Source organism: Taudactylus pleione, unplaced genomic scaffold (genome assembly GCF_031769625.1).
Source record: "Taudactylus pleione unplaced genomic scaffold, aTauple2 ptg000245l, whole genome shotgun sequence".
NCBI classification, from domain to species: Eukaryota; Metazoa; Chordata; class Amphibia; order Anura; family Myobatrachidae; genus Taudactylus; species Taudactylus pleione.
Genome location: NW_028284647.1, coordinates 1,667,254 through 1,690,572, shown reverse-complemented (window position 1 = coordinate 1,690,572; position 23,319 = coordinate 1,667,254). Strand labels below are relative to the sequence as shown.

The 23,319-nt window shown below is 39.6% G+C and overlaps 1 protein-coding gene across 4 annotated transcripts in view; it reads right to left on the bottom strand.

Moving 5' to 3' along the window:
- DLG2 (discs large MAGUK scaffold protein 2) overlaps positions 1-23,319 on the bottom strand; it is a 1,239,761-nt gene that overhangs the window by 517,605 nt on the left and 698,837 nt on the right. For all 4 annotated transcript variants that reach the window (XM_088479798.1, XM_088479797.1, XM_088479799.1 and 1 more), the window contains 3 exons: positions 19,858-19,994; positions 17,864-18,008; positions 11,927-12,068 (listed from right to left, as the gene is read on the bottom strand). In XM_088479798.1, coding sequence (XP_088335924.1) covers positions 11,927-12,068; positions 17,864-18,008; positions 19,858-19,994 — 424 coding nt within the window. The remainder of the gene's footprint in view (positions 1-11,926; positions 12,069-17,863; positions 18,009-19,857; positions 19,995-23,319) is intronic.

Below are 23,319 nucleotides of genomic sequence, written 5' to 3'. Positions count from 1 at the left end.
ACCCACAGCTATACGAGCGCCCAGGAGGACACTCCATTTTTATGGAGGGCGGCCCTCATTCAGAGCGTGCGCTCTGCTCAGAGCGTACGGCTCTGAATGAGGGCCTGTATGTCCTATCTACTTTGTTTAAAAGCTACACTATACTCCATTTAACTATCATTAAAATGTAGAAAGTAATGATTGATCCTTTCGTATTAGAAGTGTTTCTCTTTCTTGCCATAACTAATAATGAAAGGAGGAGTCATTTTTAACTATGATCTTTAAGTGTGTTAAGAATACTGTAAAAAACATTTTACAGACTAGCAACAGAAAACAATAGCTTGCACTTAGCTACATAACAAGATTATATACAGTGTACAAGTTGTGTAATGTTATTGATATTTAGTGGCACTTTAAAATTGTGCATGCGCGTCATATGTAGGTGAACTACCATATAATAAATATGTAAAATGTAAATACAATTTTAAAAGGCTTAGAGCTAAATAAATCCTAGTAATAAATATTAATTATATAAAGTGTTCATTTTATTTAGATATATTGAATTATTGTATAGAATAGTATTGTAAATCCTGCATATAATAATTTTAATAAAAAAAGTAGGTCTTTTTTTTTTTGAGGTGTATGTCATAAAACTACTAGAAAATTTGTATTTACAGACTCGGGTGTGTTTTCTTTTACATAGATCGCAATCTCAAATAATTGAGTTTTAGATTAGCGATGGCCATCTAGGATAAAAAAAAGATTTACAAAATATTCTGAGTGCAATTTTATATGAATAAAGATCAGTGTCATAATGATTGGATTTTGACACCAGTCAAAGTTCCTCATCTCACCTGGAACAGATCGGGCATGATCTGCGTAGTACAAGCTTCTCTAATCTCCCAAACTCAAGCAGTGTAGCTACTTCCTCAGATCTAGCAGAGATTTCTGGACAGCCTGGCTTGTTGCGGAGCGTTAGTCGGTCTCTCAATAATTTAACTTTACCGACTGACTGCACCTGCAAAAATGAAATCGGAATAGGCTTTAATATATGTATTTTCTTTTCTGCTGTAGAAAAAGTTTTAAAGAACAGTCTACGATGCTGTGCACTTTTTTTTTTTATTAATGTAGCTCTTAAGTGTGCCTGCTTAAATATTTTCTTTAATAACTAAGCCCTGGTCACAAAATAATTTTTGTATTTTTCAGAATAATTTTTTAAAAGTCAAATGAATACATATTAGTCCTGCACAAATAGAAATGCATGACAGGATACTACTACAATGATTCTATGTCAAGTAAATTATCTTTATGAAAATAGTATTTTATACTTAATCAGCTATACTAGATAAGAATAACCATAAATAATTACACACAATGTGTTTCAATAAGTTAAAGTAAATTTCATTTGACCTTACCAGAAAAGGCACCGCATGAAACACCCGACCCTTTTATTCTCGCATTCTTCTCTCAGTGGTTTCAACTATCCAGAACAGAATTATTTCTTTGGCTTCTAGATCAAATACAAGTGATATGGCCGTACCTGAGGCTTTGCATCAATTATTTTATTTTGTTGATGTATAATGAATAATATGGCTATATATTATTATCATTATTATTATGTGTTAGTGCGTGCATGTTATGGAATGTTGATTAGTGGTGAAATAATGCAATATACTGCAATATACTGTACACTGGGTGTGAAATTCAGTTTAACAAATTTCTGTCATTATAGTTTCCTTTAAAATAAAAAGTAAGTTCCAGATATGGTACTCATGTGCCTTTTAACTAGGGCCCAGTAGGCACTGATTAACCTGACCTATCTATATAATTTAGTTTATTTTACAAATGGAAAAGAGAATGACCCATACCAGTATGTTGTCTAGGGTCCCATAACATCTTATTTTGGCTCTGGGTGTTACTACAGTACACTATAAAGATTACTTACAGTTGTAAAAAAATAATTTGTAGCTGTACATAATCTTGTTATATAATACAGTGCAAGCTGAACTCCTCAATAACTATGCATCATAATATACCTATAATATTCTTCTTTATGGATCATAATCCTATGAGAAGGTCAGTAAATATATGTTATAGATTATATGACTTTGTGGGAGGAAAAAAAGAAGTTCATATCTGATGTATCCTCCTGTACAGCAGAATATCATTTAAATGTAGATATTTATATATTTTTAAATTTGGTATTTTTGAGAGCATTTTTAAATCAATACAACAACAAAAAACATCAAAAAGAATAACTAACTCAAGTACCAAGAGCAGAAACCATTTAAATGTTATTTAGGGAATATAGAAGATCTACATTTTCATGGTATAATCTGACCTAGGAAAAATACTTACCCAACTTCTAAACTGCTTTTTACAGTTCATCAATAATGAAACCTCTTAAAACTTACTTGATTTGGTTTTTTTTTTGTAAAATATTCCTCTTTACCTAATCCAACATACGGCCTGATTCACCAAGGATCGCAATATTGCATACATACGCAGTTCAACTGCGATAGCAAGCTAATCCATTGCAATCACTATGCAAACTCAGCACAACATAAGGACTCCTACTACCTTACACACATCCATAATGCTTACCAGAATAGCAAAACCATTGGTACAATCGAGTACCTTCGCAGCCTCACGCACACTTGCACAAGCCCTGACCTTACTAAGAAATTGCTAACTTCCATGCACGCTATGAGACCTCACACTGCGTATGGCATCGCAGTGGATAATTTATACATGCCCCTGGAACAGTGTGCAAACGCACTGGCACACCTGCGTTTCCCCGTCTACCCCTCCGTTACCACCCACAAACTGTGCTTCCTGTCACTCTGTGAGAGGTCTGTGTAGCCACTGCTATCGCAGTCCCGATCGCAATAGCTAGTTTGTGCACTGCGATGCGTATGAATGCGCAGAACACAACAATCGGCTGATAGCGTGTGTATTAGCAACTGCGATCCTTGCTGAATCAGGCCCATAGTGGATTATTTAGAATGCTAAATAAACAAGATTCTGCATTACCTTTAACAAAAATGTTTTAGCATTCTAGAACAATGTTATTTCCAAATAGAAATATTGGTTAAAGGTGAGTCATCAATATACTGTTATGGTTTGTATGCTGTGCCAAATCAGGTATATAATGAACATTCAATGTAATAATAAAGCTGTGTGTATATATATATATATATATATATATATACACACACATGTATGTTGTATATATATATATATATATATATATATACTGTGTATATATATATATATACTGTGTATATATATATATATATATATATATATATAATGTACAGTTGTCGCTGGCTAACACTACTGGACAATTCTGCATTGTGTTATGGAACACTTTCAGAATGATGGGGCACCTGTAAAGTTGTATATGGTGATCCTTATTTCTGGTAGAGTATACCTATAAATAAGCTATCCACAGTACTTAAAATAAATACAATACACAGCAATACTTGTTAATATACTGCATTTTGATGTCACTAGTTTAAGCAGTAACATACTAGTATTAGGAATATATATTTATATATACTTTGATAATTAAATACAGATAATAAAATGCAGATATAGTAATATATTGTGGCACAGATTAGTTACAATGCATTTATCTTTATTTATTTTTTGCATATGTTGTTTATGATTTCAATTTTTTTCTTGAAGCTATACTGCACTGATAATTATTAATACATAAATGATATTATGCTTATTACACACACACATACACCAAAAAATACCAGTATGACAAAAAATATTGTTCCAAACAACATTGTGCCTTTAATTGGTTTGATAAAGATACAAACTACAAATTCAAGTAAAAAGTCACATGTAGAACGGTTTACAGCATTTTCTACCTTTTTTGACATTTTTTTTTCTCAGTACAGGTAATTGTGTTAAGTGCAATGCATAATATATTTAATCCTCAGTAACTATTGGCACAGAATGCACATTAATGTTTGTTTAAATAATTAGCTTTCATCATAACAATGTTCATCATTTCAATTAGATAAAAATCTGAGGGCAACAAACTATAAATAGAAAAAAAAATCTGTACTATCCTTATTTGTCTAATTGTGAAATGTATATTGCACAGGAGTCATGTATCATTTGTTGTAAAAAAAATCCTACATTACATTTTTAGACACAAATAAAATGAAAACATATTTTAAATATATTCTCAATTATTTTTAATATATAATCAATTAATTTGTTAACTATAATTTGCATTTTATGCAAATGACTGTAGCGGTAACTATGTGTCTGCATTAATATAAATGTACCCAGTTCCACACCAGTAGGACTGCTGACCTTCATGTCACAGAAATGGCTGGGTATAAGTGCTGGTATGAATACAAATACAGTATAGTGCAGATATGAATTGAAAATAATCTTATGTATATGGTTTTCATATACAGATATCACAATTAAACACTAGATTATTTTATATCATTGTAATTTATAATATGTGCATAGAATATTTTAAACTGGCCTACTGCAAATATCTATTCACAGCATTACATCATAAAAAGAACCCTAACTCTGCCAAATGGTCTGATTGTCTATGACATATAAATAGTATTATTTTCAATTATTAATGGCTTTTGAGTGATATGGCATTGAAAAAAAACACATTCAATGAAATGTATTATTTGCATAAATTAACTATTTACAATATTGAATAGAAGCACCAACATTTCCTTTCAAGGAAAATAATCCATAAAATAGTCACATATTTTAAGTACAATACACAAAAAGAAAGATCATAATTTTCATTAGCATAATGAACACAAGTTGAAAACAAAAATCTATTAATAAATTAATGGAAATTTTAATATTGAACCAAGTGAAGAATTTGCAAATGTATTTTATGCTGCTTTTTTTAAAAAAGTTTACAGCATCGAACAGTAATTCACAGTAGCTGCAAATCATCTCAAATGGTACAATAGCAAAGTGACATTAATGTAACATTTGTGGAACAATGCAAAATATTACAGCAACATTTTCACTTTAGACAAAAGAACATAAAGGTTTATTCAATGTATTAATCATGCAGGTTTAAATATATTTAGTCTTCTATATAAATGACTATATCATGCAATGAGCAAGAGATAGTAACCAGGGGAAGAGAACAAAGAATTTCATGACCTCAGTGTATTTAATTGTGACACAATGCTCAGTTTTACAGAATAATGTATTAAAAATTAATACAGATTTTTTTTGTATAAATAAATTTATTTTTAAGAAAATATATCAGTTTAGACTGCAAGCCTCTCATATAGTGAATGTGTTTGCTGATACATTTAAGTATAATTTCATATGAAAAATCAAACAATATAACAAAGTTGCTTAATTGCACAATGGATTCATTTGAATATTAACTATGGAATTATTACATAATTTTTCTCTGGATTACCATTAAACAAGCAGCAAATGAAACAATGTAAAATAATAATAGCTTAAGACACAAACTATGCCTGAGAAGTAAGCATGAATAAAATAATTGCCCATATCCCATATTAAAATTACCCATGTTAGTTCATGTAGTCCTGCTATGCTTTAATAATGTATATATATATCTATATATAAACATTATTTCTTGCAATTGTATAAGGAGGTGGTTTAAATCACTTGCATAGTGAAATGCGGAATCTTTATGTTTTTGGAAACCTATCTTTGCTAATCGTAAAATATGAAACTATAAGCACTATAAATTAGAAAGGACAGGGTGAGAGCTTGTAATGTTTATATGGGATCCACAAAAATAAGCTGGCCAAAAAAACAATGTTCTGTTTATTATAGATAGTTTATTAATAAACCACTATTTTACTGATAAATATTTGCCTTATCTTTATTGACAGTAAATGTGCTTATGTTCAGCAGCCATGACACAGAGTTTACAACAGCTATATTAAAAATAGATTAAATGTAGTAACTTTATGTTGCAATAAATTACTTTTTGATTAAAACTATTTAACTTTACAGTGTTGTAAAAATGTATTTTGATTAACTATGTTTCTGGGAATGAGGTGTATTTTAAGAAATGAGTGGGCTTGTGTGCAAGATTAGTGCATACACACCCATCAGTGCCACCCACCCAGTCCTCACAGAATTATTTATTGGTAGCATGGTTGCTGATTACTGGAAGAGTTGGGGAAAATAAAGTAGGGAAGAGATCTAATGAACAATCTTAGCAATGCTGAATGTTGTTCAATGCAGAGCCCATGAGTCAAGGGGGCCCCATGCTCCAAGAGTATTTTACAAATGGCAGAATTATTTTTTCATCTCGTGGTGAAGAGCTTTGTCACCCCATCCAAGCCTCCTATACTGCACCATTTGGCCGGGCTCAGAAAGATCATTATCATGCCTCCCTTCCTAGCTTCCCAAATGGCTCAAATCCTTCCCCTCCGTGTGGGGTGGGACCACAAACCTCCTCATTTAGAGCATTGGAAAGAAATTATGGCAGCATTATAAATGTGGATGCACTGTAAGCAACAGGGTCCTTCTTGACTCATGGGTTTTGGGCACTCCACATCCCCCTTCCACTGCAACCACCTCTGTGGTTGCTTGTGCACCCCCAATATATTTGCTTTTTGCAGTGATGTCTATACATTTGATTTTTGAGTCATATGCTGGATGTAATGTGAGCATCCCCAACAATTTTTGGAAATTTGGCTCACATGCCTCCATCCATTTTTGATATGCCACTAATGTGACTGTTAAGTTAATTAGATATCTTTCCTACTGTATTTCTACCATTGGTAGATTATAAAAAATGAAGATTTAGTTTACAAGAGCAAATAATCTAGGTCTACATCACACTGAGCTGATCTGAATGGTGGGGGCATAATTAGGAAGAGAAACACACACTTCTAAGTACGTTCAGTAATATATGGACCAACAATTACAATTAGGTTATGGCTAAAAAAAAGTTGAAAATATGTGAAGTTGTTAAACCAACATCTTTCTATTATTTATTATTTATAATAAGAGCATACTAGAAACCTTATTAGTATAATCAGATCTAGGCCATATTTATTTACACTTTCATAGTATCCTTCAAATAAAATTTGTAGTCTATAAAGCAGCATTGCATGGCCATTTTGATCATCATCTGCAAATGTGGTATTGAAAATATTGCTGAGGATATAGGCATTGTGCAGACTCCAATTAATGGGAATATTATATTCCAGTTTATCTTACTGCAATTACACCACACATTAAACTATATAATAATACAATTAACAGCTCTTGTATTGGCTCTTTCCAAACAAGAACATTTAATTATGTTTATGCCATTGGGGACAAATAATTATTTGCGCAAATAAGCATAATAAATAAAAAGTTATTAAAATATTTAGTAAATTAAAAATATATATATACTATAGTTGACACTATATATATATATATATATATATATATATATATATATATATTAAAGGTGTTTAATACTTTTGTTTTGTACTATATCATATGACTAATATTCCAGTTGAAGGGCTCTGGAGCTGAACCTTTTCTACTTTTCTAAGTAATACCTCTAATATAGCTCCTGAGAGCTGCAAGAATAAAACTGCCATATCTGCAGTGTTTTTAACCAGTGATAGGTAATTTTAAATATTCTCATTATATACTGTAGGTCAGGGGCAGATAGAGCATTGTTAAAACCTTTAAAAAATACAGTCCCACCATCGTGTCTTATCAGTGGGATATTGAAATTACATTTACATATTAGTAAATGTTCTAAAATGCTATTTATGCAGTAACATTGTGCAGCACAACTACACTTACTTACTAAGCACTATCTCATGCTTAGAAAAATGCAATGCTGGTTTAAGCTGTATCATAATGTTTTAAATAAAATAGTGCAAAAACCGAAAGTCGGTAAGTCCATGTGTTACGTTTGTGCCATAAGAAAGTTTTCACCGATATTCAAAATAAAAGGAAAGATTTAATTATGGATGGTATATGGTAACATGTTGAAAGTTGAAAATAATTGTTTCAAATTGTTAGGATATTAGTTGTGCCAATGTAGACTATACTTAGAAAATAGTATTGTGTACCAGATTCAAAATATTCCAGATGAAAAGATTAAATAGAGATGTGATGTTTTCAGTGGCTTAAGGATAACCAAACAAAAAACCCACTTCATTTGAAAAAGGTGGAAAGTCATCAAAGCAACAAAAACACATTGTGGGTGATAATATATCTGCAGGACATCCCAATTCTTCATTGCACACAATGCAACAAACATGGTTTTATGTAGATTAGAGACAGAGTCCAAGATTTGGAAGTGCATGGTTACATCAAGCCCTGTCCGTTGAAGAGTCTCCTTGTAGGTCTTTGACTTAAAATCTACTACCAAAAAAAATAAAAATGTATCACAGGAACACGACAAATAGCAAGCAAAGTACATATCATTTTTGTTAAACATATCGGTGCCATTTTGGTTTTGTTAAATAAAAAAACATCCATAATCCCTCTAATTTAGCTACACTGGGCTCACAATACATTAGTAAAATAAACAAAACTAATTTTCTTGGGTGAGGTGGTTCCTGTGTTAGAGAACAGGTCATTTGAAGTAGTAGATTAACAAATGTTTTGAAGGCATACATTTTAAAATAAACTCAATGTTTATGGACCACAGATTTATAGATGTAAAAATTACTGTAGGAGTAACACATGTGAAATGGTGAAACCCAGAGGGTTCAACTGAAGACATGCAAGTAGTCTATACTTTTCCAGATTACATGAATCAACATATTCTATACATAGTTTAATCTCTCCTTAAATGTCCAAGAAACTACGAAATTAGGAGGAGACCTGAGATTATCTGCCACCATGTGGATGAGGGTCATGATCCAAAACAAACCTTGCCTCCTCAGATATAATTAGAGGCACACATGGAGTGTTATATGATGTGTGTGTGTGTGTGTGTGTGTGGGGGAGGCTTAAAAAATTCAACCACCCCACTTCAATATTACCATGAACCGTTCCACCGCATTCCACACACCTCATCTTTTCCTATCTTACCTCCGGATGTCCCGAAAGGAAGGTAGAAAAATTAGGCAATTGTGGTGTTACATATTCTACTTTTTTTTTCTTACTTGACCTTTTCACAATAAGAAAAAAAAAAGAAAAATCAACACATGAATATTGAAAGCAATTGCCATTTCCACATGAGGAACCTGTCTGCAACAAGTCCCGAGTCCTACCAATGTAAATTATCAGATGTATCATTTTCAACAATTGATGTTGAACTTGTTTACTCTACTGAGTGCCGTAAAGCTATGAATATGAGTCTAAAGTGAGAAATATTTAAATATTTGACTAATCTGTGACTAGGTTTGGAGACTGCTGTGAGCATGTACGTTTGGCAAACGTACATGCTCACAGCTGTCTCCAAACCTAGTCACAGATTAGTCAAATATTTAAATATTTCTCACTTTAGACTCATATTCATAGCTTTACAGTACTCAGTAGAGTAAACAAGTTCAACATCAACATCAAACTACATTTTAGCAAGATATGAAAGAAAATTATGTCCAGATTTAAAAAAAAAAAAAAAAAGAGACCCATTAAACTGCAGGAAATCATGGCGCTGTTTTTCTTACAGATAACTTTCCTTTGAAACTTCATAGCACATATAACTCACCAACCAGCAATACATTATTTAATTTCAAATCCTTTAGGATCCCTGTTCATTGTGCCTTCTAATACCATTACCTAACACTGTGCAATGCTGCATTTAAATAATTTAACTCAAATCTATTTAAAATGTCTGTATTTCTGATTTAACAGGATGCACCAAATGATGAATATGCGAGCATAATATTGTATTTCCTTCACGATGAATCAGATTTAATATTTCAGTTGAGCAATTATCTATTGTTTAATGGTTTTCCTAAATATTTTGACACAGTAATAAAAAATGCAGGGAAAAAAAATCAGGCAAGTGTAAAATAAACATTTAATGACTCAATAGATAAAATATGACATTGTTATTTAAAGCTGTACTAACAACCAAGGCTGTAACTAAGGGTGCCGCCACCTCATTCGCAGGGTTTGGAGCTGCTGCCCCGTGGTACCTGTATTTGGCATGAAAGGTGCTTGGAACACTCGGGTGTGCTCAGTTTCTCCCTAGTCCCAGTGGCAGAGCTGCCTGGAGTGTCCCAAGGATACTCAAATTCGGCCTAGTGCCGGCAGCAAGTCACTGCAGAGCCACCTGGAACATACTTGGGACATTCTGGATACCTGCTTCCCCTTCTACCTGATCCCAGCAACCCCAACCCTTCACTGTGATGTCATGATGTCACATGTTCGAAGGGTGAGGACGGTACAGGGCACACGATTTCTAGCAGCAAGCAAAGCGCACACAGGGTGACAGTCTCAATGCAACATGCGCACAACTCTGCTTATGGGGAAATATTTGCAATTAACATCCGATTTTTCTGCTTACAGCTCCATGCCTACAAAACTGCAGGTATGAAATTTAGTGCTGAAAAATGAAGATCCGATAAGAGGCAGGATATATCACATGCTTAGTACCCTGTGCCCTGTGTCTTTAAAAAAAAACAATACTAGATCATAAATTTGAAGAATGATCAGGGGAGACAGGACCTGATGAGTTGCGTGCAGTAAAAGTTGATAAACTATATGAATACTAGTTAAAAATAATAAATATTTTCATAGGCTAAATAAGTCACACAAATTGATGAGGACTTTTTCATAATATGATTCATACTGTACCATGTCATTTTGTTTTTATGCACAAAATGCACTGAATTATGATTGTGTCATAAGGGGCGATTTATCACTTAATGCCCCACCATGGCGGTAAGTAGTATTTCTTACGGCAAAAAATAGTTTTCCGTATTTCCATCTCAGTTTGTCATTCAGCTCTGGCCGATACAGCTCCAGCATAAAGTGGCTATCCAGCCATTGGTGTTCATTCTAGCACTTTGCACCTGTCACAACCTGTGCAGTTCCTCTTTTTTGCCAGGGGTGTCGCTCTTTGCTCTGGTGCCAGCCAGGTGTGCTAGAAGCACCAGAGCAGAGAGGGACACCGGAACTGCATGGTGCAGGGTGCTAGAATGAACACTACGCCATGTTTACGCTCTCCTGGAGATACTTATTGCCCATAGTTATGTTGGTTTTTTTTTGCAAATTATACACAGTAAGATTATTCCATTAATAGTGGATCTGAGACAACTTTCTAAATATAGGGGAGAGATATAAATTGGAGAAGTTACCCACAGCAACCAATCAACTATTATTTTATAGACTGTCTTAGATAAATTACAGTAAAAAGCTGATTGACTGCTATGGGAAACATCTGTGCTTTATTTCTATCCAAGGCTTGATACATTCCCCACATAATTTAGGAACACTGAACTTTCTCTTCCTTTCGCTGTAGGTCATAGGTCTTGAAAAAAACTGTTTCTTGGGATGTGCACACTGGTTTATTTGGCCTATGTACAGTATGGGCCATTGCTCTTCAAAGGCCAAAGGTGGTGACTTCCAACAAAATGAACGTGATCCCTATGTTTGCATCAAATATTATGTGACTGTCCTACATGGATTGTAAAATGGTACACTGGCAAAGTATGCACATAGGAGTTCCCCTGTCAGGGTTTCCAGACCTTAACACCACAAGTGACATTATTATAAATGAATTAACCCATGAGATTTGAAGTAAATGAGAAACTCAGAGTAATGTACCTATGTTTATTACAGTAAGTTACAGCATATCCCAGAGAATGAAGCACAGCAAATTGTGAAGCGCGGAGCATATTCAGCAAATTCCTCAAGTATAAGTCCAAAGCGCAACCATCACAATGTCAACGTCAATTTAAGGAGGCGTCCTGACACAATCTTATAAGGCTCGGTGTACTAAAAATAATAGATATGAAAGGCGTTTTCTGACCTGGTGTAGTCATCCTCCACAAGCATGTGCTTTGGGATAGGAGAGTATCTTCCCGGAGAGATTGGTGCCAATGAGCTCTTGTATTCCAAAGTGCCATTGTTAGCAGTGCTGAGGATGTGGCTCTCTAGAGGTGGAGAATACGCTGGTGATGAAAACAAAGTAAAAAAAAATCCTTTTATTACATCAGGACAGGCAGTCCATTAATTTCAGGGAAGGCATTACAAGATGGGCATTTATGTGTAGGGGACAGTAATGGGTGATTGACAAGGCCCATAATAAACCCAGCTGCACAGGGTTGCTGCACAAAGCACCAATAGCATTTGCATGACTACTGGGTGTCACTGATCAATGTGAACTTTCATATTCACATAGAGCATTTTGTCTTTTGGGCAAATACTGTTATATAATGCTTCCTGTACTGCGGAGGATAGCGGATGTCGGTGTACCATCTTCCCCACTCCATGGTTAGGCAATGGAAGGTAGGTGTCGTTCGAGATGAGAAGAGCGTCCAATGCACAAAGTGAACGACTCTTGATTGGGTCATTCATCCTAAATAATTGTGGCCTATTTGTGATTTTTCAACACATAACATCGTCTGAGGAACAGACGATGATCACCCTGCAAAAAAAACGCCCCTCAAGTTTGGTCATGCATTTCTGTCCGTTATAGCCTAATAATGTATATTATTTATGGGGCACTTTGGTCCACCAACAAATTGGCTTTCCTCCCCAGATTCAGTATTTATCAGTGTCAATATGTAGATAGCGAATGCATCTCGATGAATTAACCTATAACTCAAACGTCGTATATCTATGATTTAGCCGGGCATATGTTGGGAATAAAGCTACACAGGCCTGGACTAAAAAGGAAGCAGACAGAAGGCCGAGTGCTGTGTACATATATCCTCTCTAACTGATTCAGAGTTAGGAGCAAATAAATAAAAGGAGCAATTTAACCATGTTGCACTGCAGGTGGGGCAGATGTAAAATGTGCAGAGAGATTTAGGGAAGGCAGCATTCTGTCTAGAGTAATTCTAATTTAAGTGAAAAAACAAAGCTGCCCAGTATTTGTTCTCTACATATAAAAGCAGCCAGTATTTTCCCTGCCTGCAAAAAAAAGTAAATGCATTGCACCCCTTGCAACATGAATCAGGTCCTAAGCTGCATGTAGGGTACACAAAGCAAAAGCCCGGTCTTTCAGTTCTTCTGACAGCACAATGGAAAAAGGAGATTGAGGGCCTAATTCAGACCCGTTCGCGAGAGCTGAGCGCTTGCAAGCGGGTCGATGTTGGCCCAGTGCGCATGCGCACGACGGACCCGGCCAAGCCATCGCTGTGGGTCTCGTAACAAAGGGGGCGTGCTGTCGATGGTGAGTGACAGCACGCCCCCTTTGGTGGGCGTCCCGGGGGTGTGGCTGCCCAGACGGAGGCATTCCCATGGGAACGCCTACCGTCTGGGGCCAGCCCCACTAACATCACAAGTGATATCAGTGGGAGTGCCTTCGGCTCTGATAGAGCCGAAAGCACTCCAGGGCTTGCGGCAACGAGACCCTACCACAAGGGTCTCGTCGCAAGCCCGATGGTCGCGATGGTCTTGACCATCGCGACCATCTTTTTGGCCGCTCGCTATAGCTGTGGGTGGTCACCCACAGCTATGCGAGCGGCCAGGAGGCCGCTCTAAAAAAGAGAAGGACGGCCCTGATTCAGAACAAGTGCTCTGTCAGAGCGTCCGGCTCTGAATCAGGGCCTGAATTGGATATTTGTGATCATAGAGCCCCTATCCTGACAATAAGGATAATTTATTTTACTGTATTTAGTGTTCATTACAGTATAGTCTGTTTGTGCTTCTCATACAGTATGCCAAGTGGCTGTTTTCTGTAATACATTCCTAGTAAGCCTCACCCATCCACTAATTCAGGGGTATTCAACATGCATTCCTCCCAGCATGCCCTGCCACAGTTTTAGCATGCCTTAATAGCAAAACGGTGGCAGGGCATTCTGGGATAAGTAGTTCCACAACAGCTGGATGGCGACATGTTGATTACCCCTTGCATCTAATTTGTGATCTTCCCTACAAACAGTCTTGCTGTATTTTCTGAAGTGTGAAGCCCTTTTCTGGCTGGAGAAGAATAAATAGTTTTGACACATTTCATTTATTAAATGACACAACAGATTATGCAGGTTCTCACTCCCCATAACAGCTGTAATACACAGCACATGGGCTGATCGAGCTCTGTGTCATAATGATTGACTTTACATCTATGAGGAGATTGCCAAAGTAATTAACTTCCATTGCTTATCTACAACAAGTAGAAATTGCATACTTCTTTAAGTTGCATTAGGTATACGTATAGCATATATAAAGTCAGTGTGAAAAGACACAAGTCTATGGTGTTAGGACAGAAATAGATACATTAAGTTCAATACAGGGGCATATCCGACTAGTGGCGGGGTTAACCAATTAGGTCCTGCATCCCAGCACATTAAGCCCTAAGGGTGTACTTGTCCTCGCAGCTTCAGGAGCTGCGAGGAAAAGTCTGTGTTAAAATGAACCCTATGGGAAAACCCATTCCAGCATTTTACGTGCAATCTATGGGTTACCGTGAGCTACCCCAGAGTTTACCGCGCTGGAAAAATGCTAAATAGTTGAATAGCTACGGGATAGTTGAGCAGCATTTCCCCGCGCAGTGAACCCCTTAGAATGTGTCTTGTATTAATTACCTCTCTATTAAGAAGCCCAATTTCCCCTGTCCCTGAGATGCCAGTCGATCTGTTCCCAAAACCAAGTTAGCCTTTTTGCTTGGTATAACAACATGTAACAGTGATTATTATGTAGAATGTATACTGTTTTACAAATCATGCTGATAAGAAGGAAGTATCAATATCAAAATCTATTAGGGTCTGTCCAGTCTCCAACATACATGCGCACCCCAACGGCTCCCACTGCTAGGGAGATAGGACAGACCCTGGCTTAGCAGGAGAGGAGAAGGTACGTGCCATAGGGAATGCGACAAGTATGGGGTGGGGTGATGGGGAGCAGAGCAGGACAGAGAGGCAGAGAGAGGGGCGGGATACATTGGGGGGTGGTGTGGGAAACAGGAACATGCGCAGTGGCAAAAGCAGCATTTCTAGAGGGGGGTTTCCAAATGTTTGATTTTAAAGTGAGTGTGGCCAGTCCATGAAGAGGGCAGAATGAGCATTTATCCAGCTTTAATATGTTACATACATAGTACATTGTGTGTGTCATAATTCCATCATATACAGGACCAGTGATCACAGTAACCCATTACATGCCTCATACATACTGTATTGTGTGTCATCATTCCAGCATACACAGGACCAGTGATCACAGTAACCCATTATATGTGTCATACATAGTATTGTGTGTCATAATTCCAGCATATACAGGACCAGTGATCACAGTAACCCATTATATGTCATACATAGTGTATTGTGTGTGATAATTCCAGCATACACAGGACCAGTGATCACAGTAACCCATTATATGTCATACATAGTGTATTGTGTGTGATAATTCCAGCATACACAGGACCAGTGATCACAGTAACCCATTATATGTCATACATAGTGTATTGTGTGTGATAATTCCAGCATACACAGGACCAGTGATCACAGTGACCTGCTATATGTGTCATACATAGTGTATTGTGTGTCATAATTCCAGCATATACAGGACCAGCGATCACAGTAACCCATTATATGCCTCATACATAGTGTATTGTGTGTGATAATTCCAGCATATACAGGACCAGTGATCACAGTAACCCATTATATGTGTCATACATAGTGTATTGTGTGTCATAATTCCAGCATATACAGGACCAGCGATCACAGTAAACCATTATATGCCTCATACATAGTATATTGTGTGTGATAATTCCAGCATATACAGGACCAGTGATCACAGTAACCCATTATATGTGTCATACATAGTGTATTGTGTGTCATAATTCCAGCATATACAGGACCAGCGATCACAGTAAACCATTATATGTGTCATACATAGTGTATTGTGTGTCATAATTCCAGCATATACAGGACCAGCGATCACAGTAACCCATTATATGCCTCATACATAGTGTATTGTGTGTGATAATTCCAGCATATACAGGACCAGTGATCACAGTAACCCATTATATGTGTCATACATAGTGTATTGTGTGCCATAATTCCAGCATATACAGGACCAGTGATCACAGTAACCCATTATATGCCTCATACATAGTGTATTGTGTGTCATAATTCCAGCATATACAGGACCAGCGATCACAGTAACCCATTATATGCCTCATACATAGTGTATTGTGTGTGATAATTCTAGCATATACAGGACCAGTGATCACAGTAACCCATTATATGTGTCATACATAGTGTATTGTGTGCCATAATTCCAGCATATACAGGACCAGTGATCACAGTAACCCATTATATGCCTCATACATAGTGTATTGTGTGTCATAATTCCAGCATATACAGGACCAGCGATCACAGTAACCCATTATATGCCTCATACATAGTGTATTGTGTGTGATAATTCCAGCATATACAGGACCAGTGATCACAGTAACCCATTATATGTGTCATACATAGTGTATTGTGTGCCATAATTCCAGCATATACAGGACCAGTGATCACAGTAACCCATTATATGCCTCATACATAGTGTATTGTGTGTCATAATTCCAGCATACACAGGACCAGTGATCACAGTAAGCCATTAGATGTGGCAGTAGGGCCATCCTGCCTGAGCTGAATGTATTTATTTTAGATGTGGGCACCATTCCTGAGCATTGGAGCAAGTCCGGGAGTCCGGGGTAGCAGCAGAAGAACCCAGCACTGCCCTGGACATATATGTACATATCGGTCTCCTTATGTACTGGATAGTGTATTATTATACAGTATTAATTATTAACCCTATTGATGGTCTATAGCAGTGCACCCCTAACAGTGCATGTTTTCCACATCTCCTAGTTGGTGCACAGGTATAAATTTTTACTGGCTGACACATTTTAAAAGATCCACAGTTGGTGCTAAGCATTTCATTTGTGATACTGAGAAGAACATGCAGCACTGGTAACATTCTATTATATTACTATTTCTATGGTGGTCATGGTGAGTGCTGGGGAGGGGGGTTTCCAGGCAGACGGAAACCCCCCGTGCGTTTGCCTATTATGCAAAGAGGGGATGAGGTGGGGCAGGACAGAGTGAGGGGAGGAACAGTGTATAGAGAGGGGAGCAGGGTGGAACAGCGGGCAGACACTGAGGTGACCGGCATATCCTGGGTCCCTTTTCTAGTAGTAAAACATAGTAGGCTATGATTAGGAAATTGCTAGAAATTCTGTAAAGTTTGATTTTCACAGAAACATTCCGTAAATGCATGATTAAATAAACAGGGACAGAACAATGGCTGTTAGGTGTGGCCAAGGCCAAATAGCGACTAGAGGGACCCCAATACTGGGAAAGGGGGTGCAGCCACACCTCGAGTGCCATATTGACAGGGTTATGGTCGTGTCATCTCCATGGTAACACCAGGCTTCCAGAGAGGCAGGGTGAATCTATAATGGGTGATGGGAGTGCGGTGTCACAGGCCCCCGGGATCACATCTCATACCCTGCACCCATGTTCTTTAATACTTACCAAATCATCGGGAAAATGGTGCAGGTGCCATTTTCCTGGTAATCTGCACATGAGCAATAGAAAATCCTGTGCATATGCAGTAGACAGCGTCACAGAACAAGAGTCTTTTGGCTTTTGCCGCCAGCAGGAGAGGAAAGGGCCCGGATGGAGACTGCATACGGGTCCCCTCCTGATTTGATACGCCCCTGCCCACAGCCCCCTGTAGAGTTGAGATCCTTCCTAGACATTGTTAAAAGTCATGCCAAACAACTTACTGGAGGTAGGTAGCAGACAGTACTTACAGTGAGTGATATCAGGAGGTCCATACGGATCTGTCATATATATTGTTGTGGGTTTGCCCACTTTCAGGTAAACTACATCAGACGTGTTCTTCAAAATAGCTACAGCTTCTTCATGTGTAACTTCTTCTAAACTGTAATTATTCACCTGAAAGGATAATGAATACATCACATCACGTTCCCATGTAACGATGTTGGGGTATATAACATTCATGATGCAGAAACTAAATAGCCAGTTTGTATACGTATTTTATTTCAATTGTGCTTTTCTATGTACAGTATGTACTTGAAATAAATCCATTGCTTGCACATTTGCATGTAATACCAACAGCAGAAGGAGCGGACTCTAGTGCACTTTCTGCAGCGCACCCCAGCCCACGCCACAGCTACGACCTGTTCATTTAAATGGAAAAGAATAAATGACAACATCTGTAATTGGTGAGTCAGCCGTGCCAAATGCTTCATGGAAGTCTGGGCCTAATTCAGACCCGCTCGCGAGCGCTGAGCGCTCGCAAGCGGGTCGATGGAGCCCTAATGCGCATGCGCACTGACGGAGTTAGCTCTGTCGTGCGCATGCGCGAGACCCGCATAGCGACAGCCAAGCTGTCGCTCCGGGTTTCGCACCAAAGGGGGCATGTTGTCGATGGTGAGTGACAGCACGCCCCCTTTGGTGGGCGTGTCAGGGGCGTTGCTGCCCAGACGGAGGCGTTCCCATGGGAACGCCTTCCGTCAGGAGCCGGCCCCACTGACATCACTAGTGATGTCAGTGGGAGTGCTTTTGGCTCTGATAGAGCCAAAAGCACTCCTGGGCTTGCGGCAGCAAGACCCTACCGCAGGGTCTCGTCGCAAACCCGATGGTCGCGATGGTCTTGACCATCGCGACCATCTTTTTGGCCGCTCGCATAAGCTGTGGGTGGTCACCCACAGCTATGCGAGCGGCCGGGAGGCCGCTCCATTTTTAGGTAGGAGGGCACTGATTCAGAGTGAGAGCTCTGGTCAGAGCGTCCGGCTCTGAATCAGGCCCTCTGATCCATCTGACATAGATTTCATTGGCATCTATCATCTGCAATGCCCGCTTCTGTATATGAAGTTAGAATCGTTTGGGACTAGATATCATTACTGAGTTATAAGTGCCAGTATGGCCATTAATGACAAGTTTACCTAGATTTCTGCCCAGGTGCGTGGCAGCATTTGTGGAGGAGCAGGGTCCCATCTAGGGTGGAACTAGGGTTTTTATATAGAATCAGCACCTTTATGTACCCAGTCTTCTGGAACACAATAGCAATGAGACTTCATTTTGCAGAATTATTTGTAACTTGATACGGACACTGGGCCTGATTCAGACCTGTGCGCTAATGGGGAATCAGTCGATAATGACCGATGTTTTCATGACTGCGCCGGAACTGTAGTGCTGCGATGCTGCTGCAGCTCCTGATTGACAGACTATGGCCTTTTGGGGGCGGCATTTTAGAGGCGCGTCGAAGTCAGTGACCTTACTGGCTCCAGCACCTCCAGCTCCAGCAGCGAGTTCAATCCTTAATTATCACTGGGCACATTGTTGTCATTGTCCCTTCCTTACAGGGATAAATGATCGCCATTTCAGAGTCATTCGAATATGCTTTTTTGATCCATTTAATATTACTTGGAGACGCCCAGACTTACATGGATAGGGAAATTTGTTGCAGCCCTCTGCATTTTTATAATGTTATCTACGAATGATAAGAGAATGGGAATGGTCTGTTAGACCATTCTCTTATCGCCCCATTGCCATGGATGTCTATTATCTCAAAAATCATTGCTCTTACCTAAACACAGACATGCCCCTGTTATATATTACTATATTATCAATACAATCTATGCTACTATATGTACTACGCTGGGGCAGCTGCGGTCAGTTGATGTCAGTTCTTCACTATCCCTAATGCCAATATGCAATGGGCATCTAGCCAGGAGCGACTCTTACAGTATATGTTGGTCTGCCCTTTGGTCATTCTCACCATTAATAACCGGTCTCCCACTTGTAGTCGGCCATCTTTTTGTGCTGCTCCTCCTTCAATAATCTTTGTTACGTAAATACTGTTATCTCCGGGAATGTGCTGATTTCCGACTCCTCCTGCGATGCTGAAGCCCAACCCTGAAAGCCATCGAGAAGAATAAGTTACACAACTTCTGAACTCAGGGCCTGGTTCAGATGTGTATGCACTGCAGATATTTGCGCAGTTGAGCGATTATCTGCCAACGACGCATGCACCACGGTCGCACTGCGCACGCGCCCAGGTGCCTCAGCGATATCCCTCGCATTGAGGATTTCTTTGCAAAGTGACTGACAGTCAGGGGGGCGGTTATGGGGAGTGGCATAATGCCCCCAGTGCACATTATTATACCACACAGTGCTCTCAGTTCATATTACTATGCTACACAGTGCCCTCACTGCACATTTTTATGCCACACAGTGCACATTATTATGTCACACAGTGCCCCCAGTGCACATTATTATGTCACACAGTACCTCCAATGCTCATTATTATGTCACACAGTTCCCCCAGTACACATTATGTCACACAGTGCCCCCACTGCACATTATTATGTCACACAGTGCCCCCAGTGCTCATTATAATGTCACACAGTTCCCCCAGTGCTCATTATTATGTGGCATAATAATGTGCACTGAGGGTACAGTGTGGCATAATAATGTTAACTGGGGACACTGTGTGGCATAGTAATATAAACAGAGCACTGTGTGGCATAATAATGTGCACTGGGGGCACTGTGGCATAATAATGTAAACTGAGGGTACAGTGTGGAATAATAATTTGCACTGGGGGTACTGTGTGGCATAATAATGTGCACTGGGGGCACAGTGTGGCATAATAATGTGCACTGGGGGCACATTGTGACATAATGTGAACTGGGGACACAGTGTGGCATAATAATGTGCACTGAGAGCACAGTGTGGCATAATAATGTGCACTGAGAGCACCGTGTGGCATAATAATGGGCACTGTACGGCATAATAATGTGAACTGGGAGCACTGTGTTACATTATAATGTGCACTGGGAGCACTGTGTGGCATAATGATATGAACTAGGAGCACTGTGCTGCATTATAATTTGCACTGGGGCACTGTGCTGCATAATAATGTGCACTGGAGGCACTGTGTGCCATAATAATGTGCACTGGGGCACTGTACTGCATAATAATGTGCACTGGGGGCACTGTGCTACATAATAATGTACACTGGGGGCACTGTGTGCCATAATAATGTGCACTGTGGCACAATGTGAACTGGGGCACTGTAATGATAAAATCTCTCCTTAAAAAAGATGATGTGTGCTTTGCCAATTTTAGCATGTTGTTTAGTGCGCAGTGAGTTAACAAAGGTTGAAAATCTCTGTTCTACTTCCCATTCACCAGCTACATGTAGAGGCAAAAAGATTGTTATATATGAAGGAAATGAATGAGGCACTTCTAAGTCAGAAATGAAGGGACAGGCAATATCTAAGCACACCTCTTTCGAAATGGCTAAAATCTGACTTGTATTGCTAAATGTGACAGAGTACTTCCTAATTTTAGGTTTAAATGATGTTTCGGATGTCATTTTAGTATTGTTAAATTAAAGATAATGTAAAATGCTGCTTGTAAAGTTTTCTCATTTCACTGCACTGCTGAAGCTGTAAATACTTCCCCACTAATGTGCAGATATTATTTAGGTTGATGTATTTCTGTGTGGCTCTAGGCTGTAATTTATTCATGTTTATGTTATAGTTCTGTCTTCTAGATTTTAATGAGGGTAACATCTATTATGATCAAATAAGATAATTTTAGCTCTGATTAAATTTATAATTTGTCATTTTTCTATGGTTGTACATAATTTGTATTAAAAAAAAAAAAGAATTATACAGTATACTGTATCTTAAAGTTGTAATACAACATTAGTGTTGCTTGTGTTATACATATGACCGGTAACAACCCCCGGTGTGACGTAGCCACTCCCCTGGATAGGGGCGTCCAAAGAGGGGTGAACAGGTACTATTTACCCGGGCCCGGGCTTGCTAGAGGGGCGCAGGTCCGGCGCCGCTCTCCCTCTCCCTCCTCCCACCCACACAGCAGTCCAGCATACAGCATGTGCCGGGCTGCAGTGGGAGACTGCTCGCGGTTGCTGAGTAGCAATCTCCTATGCTTGTGGGTTGGAGCGATCACACCGATAGCGCCTCCCTCTGGCTTTGCGCCGGTTGAGGGGCTCACAGCGCCCCCCCACCAATACGCGGCGCTGCAAACGTTTTTTTTCCCACTCTTTAGCTCAAGGGGGCATGGCCACACCTCCCAATATAAGGCCACGCCCCCTTCACATGTGCCCGGCCGGGTTCTCTAAGTTCCTGCCCCTGGGACAGTAACTAATTTTTCCCTTTGCTCAACCTTCACTTCAAGACATGGCTACGCCCCTATGCGCTGGCACTCGAATCAATTCATTCGGGAGGCAATCGGGAAGCCGACTGCCTAAATACCGGCAGCCGGCTTCCCGACTGTCTTATCCCGGCAAGGGTGAAATGCCGGGCGTCTAGATGTAGACACCCGCATTTCCCCGACGCCGGGAGACCGGCATCACGATCGTAGTGATGCCGGGCGCCGCGAGCGGACAGCCGCGGGGGAGGGAGGGGTAGGTTTAGGGCTCCTGGGGGGAACTTAGGGTTAGGCACCCCCCTGGGAGGGTTAGAGTTAGGCTAGGGGGTGTGAGGGTTAGGGATAGGCACCCCCGGGGGGGACTTAGGGTTAGGCTAATGGGGAATCAGTCGGGGAAGGGGGTGGTTAGGGTTAGGCACTTAGAGGGGGGATTAGGGTTAGGCACTTGGGGGGGAAGTTAGGGTTAGGCACCCTTAAGGAGGGTTAAGATTAGGGGGGTTAGGTTAGTGGATACTTACCTATCCACGATCGGGATTTCCAGCGCTGTCGGGCTTCCGCTGCGTCGCACTCTGCTTCTGTCGGGCTGCCGCTGACGGGAATCGAACCTGCGGCCGACGGTATTTCATACCAATTCCCTTCATTCTGAAGTCTTTTGGGGTTTAGTGTATCCTTGAGTTTCAGAAACTTTCCACCCCGCAACATGATACCCCACACACGCCACGGACTATCCCAAATGACAAAGTTGCAATGTTGGAAGCAGGGCCGTATTAGCAGGAGAGAAAAAGAGGCAGTCACCCACACGAGAGGGGGCCCCCCGCACAGGGTCGGTCTGACCCACCCATTGCAGAGAGCAGGTTGTGTGGCATAATATCACTACTGGGGGGGGCACTGAGTGACATACTGGGAGCACTGTGTGGCATAATGTTTATACTGGGGGCACTAAGGCTTAATGTGCCTAATTGGGGCACTGTGTGGCATAATATCATTGTATTGGTAGGGGCCACAACAAATTAGTTGCCCTGGGGCCCCCACAAACCTTGATCCAGCCCTGGTTGGA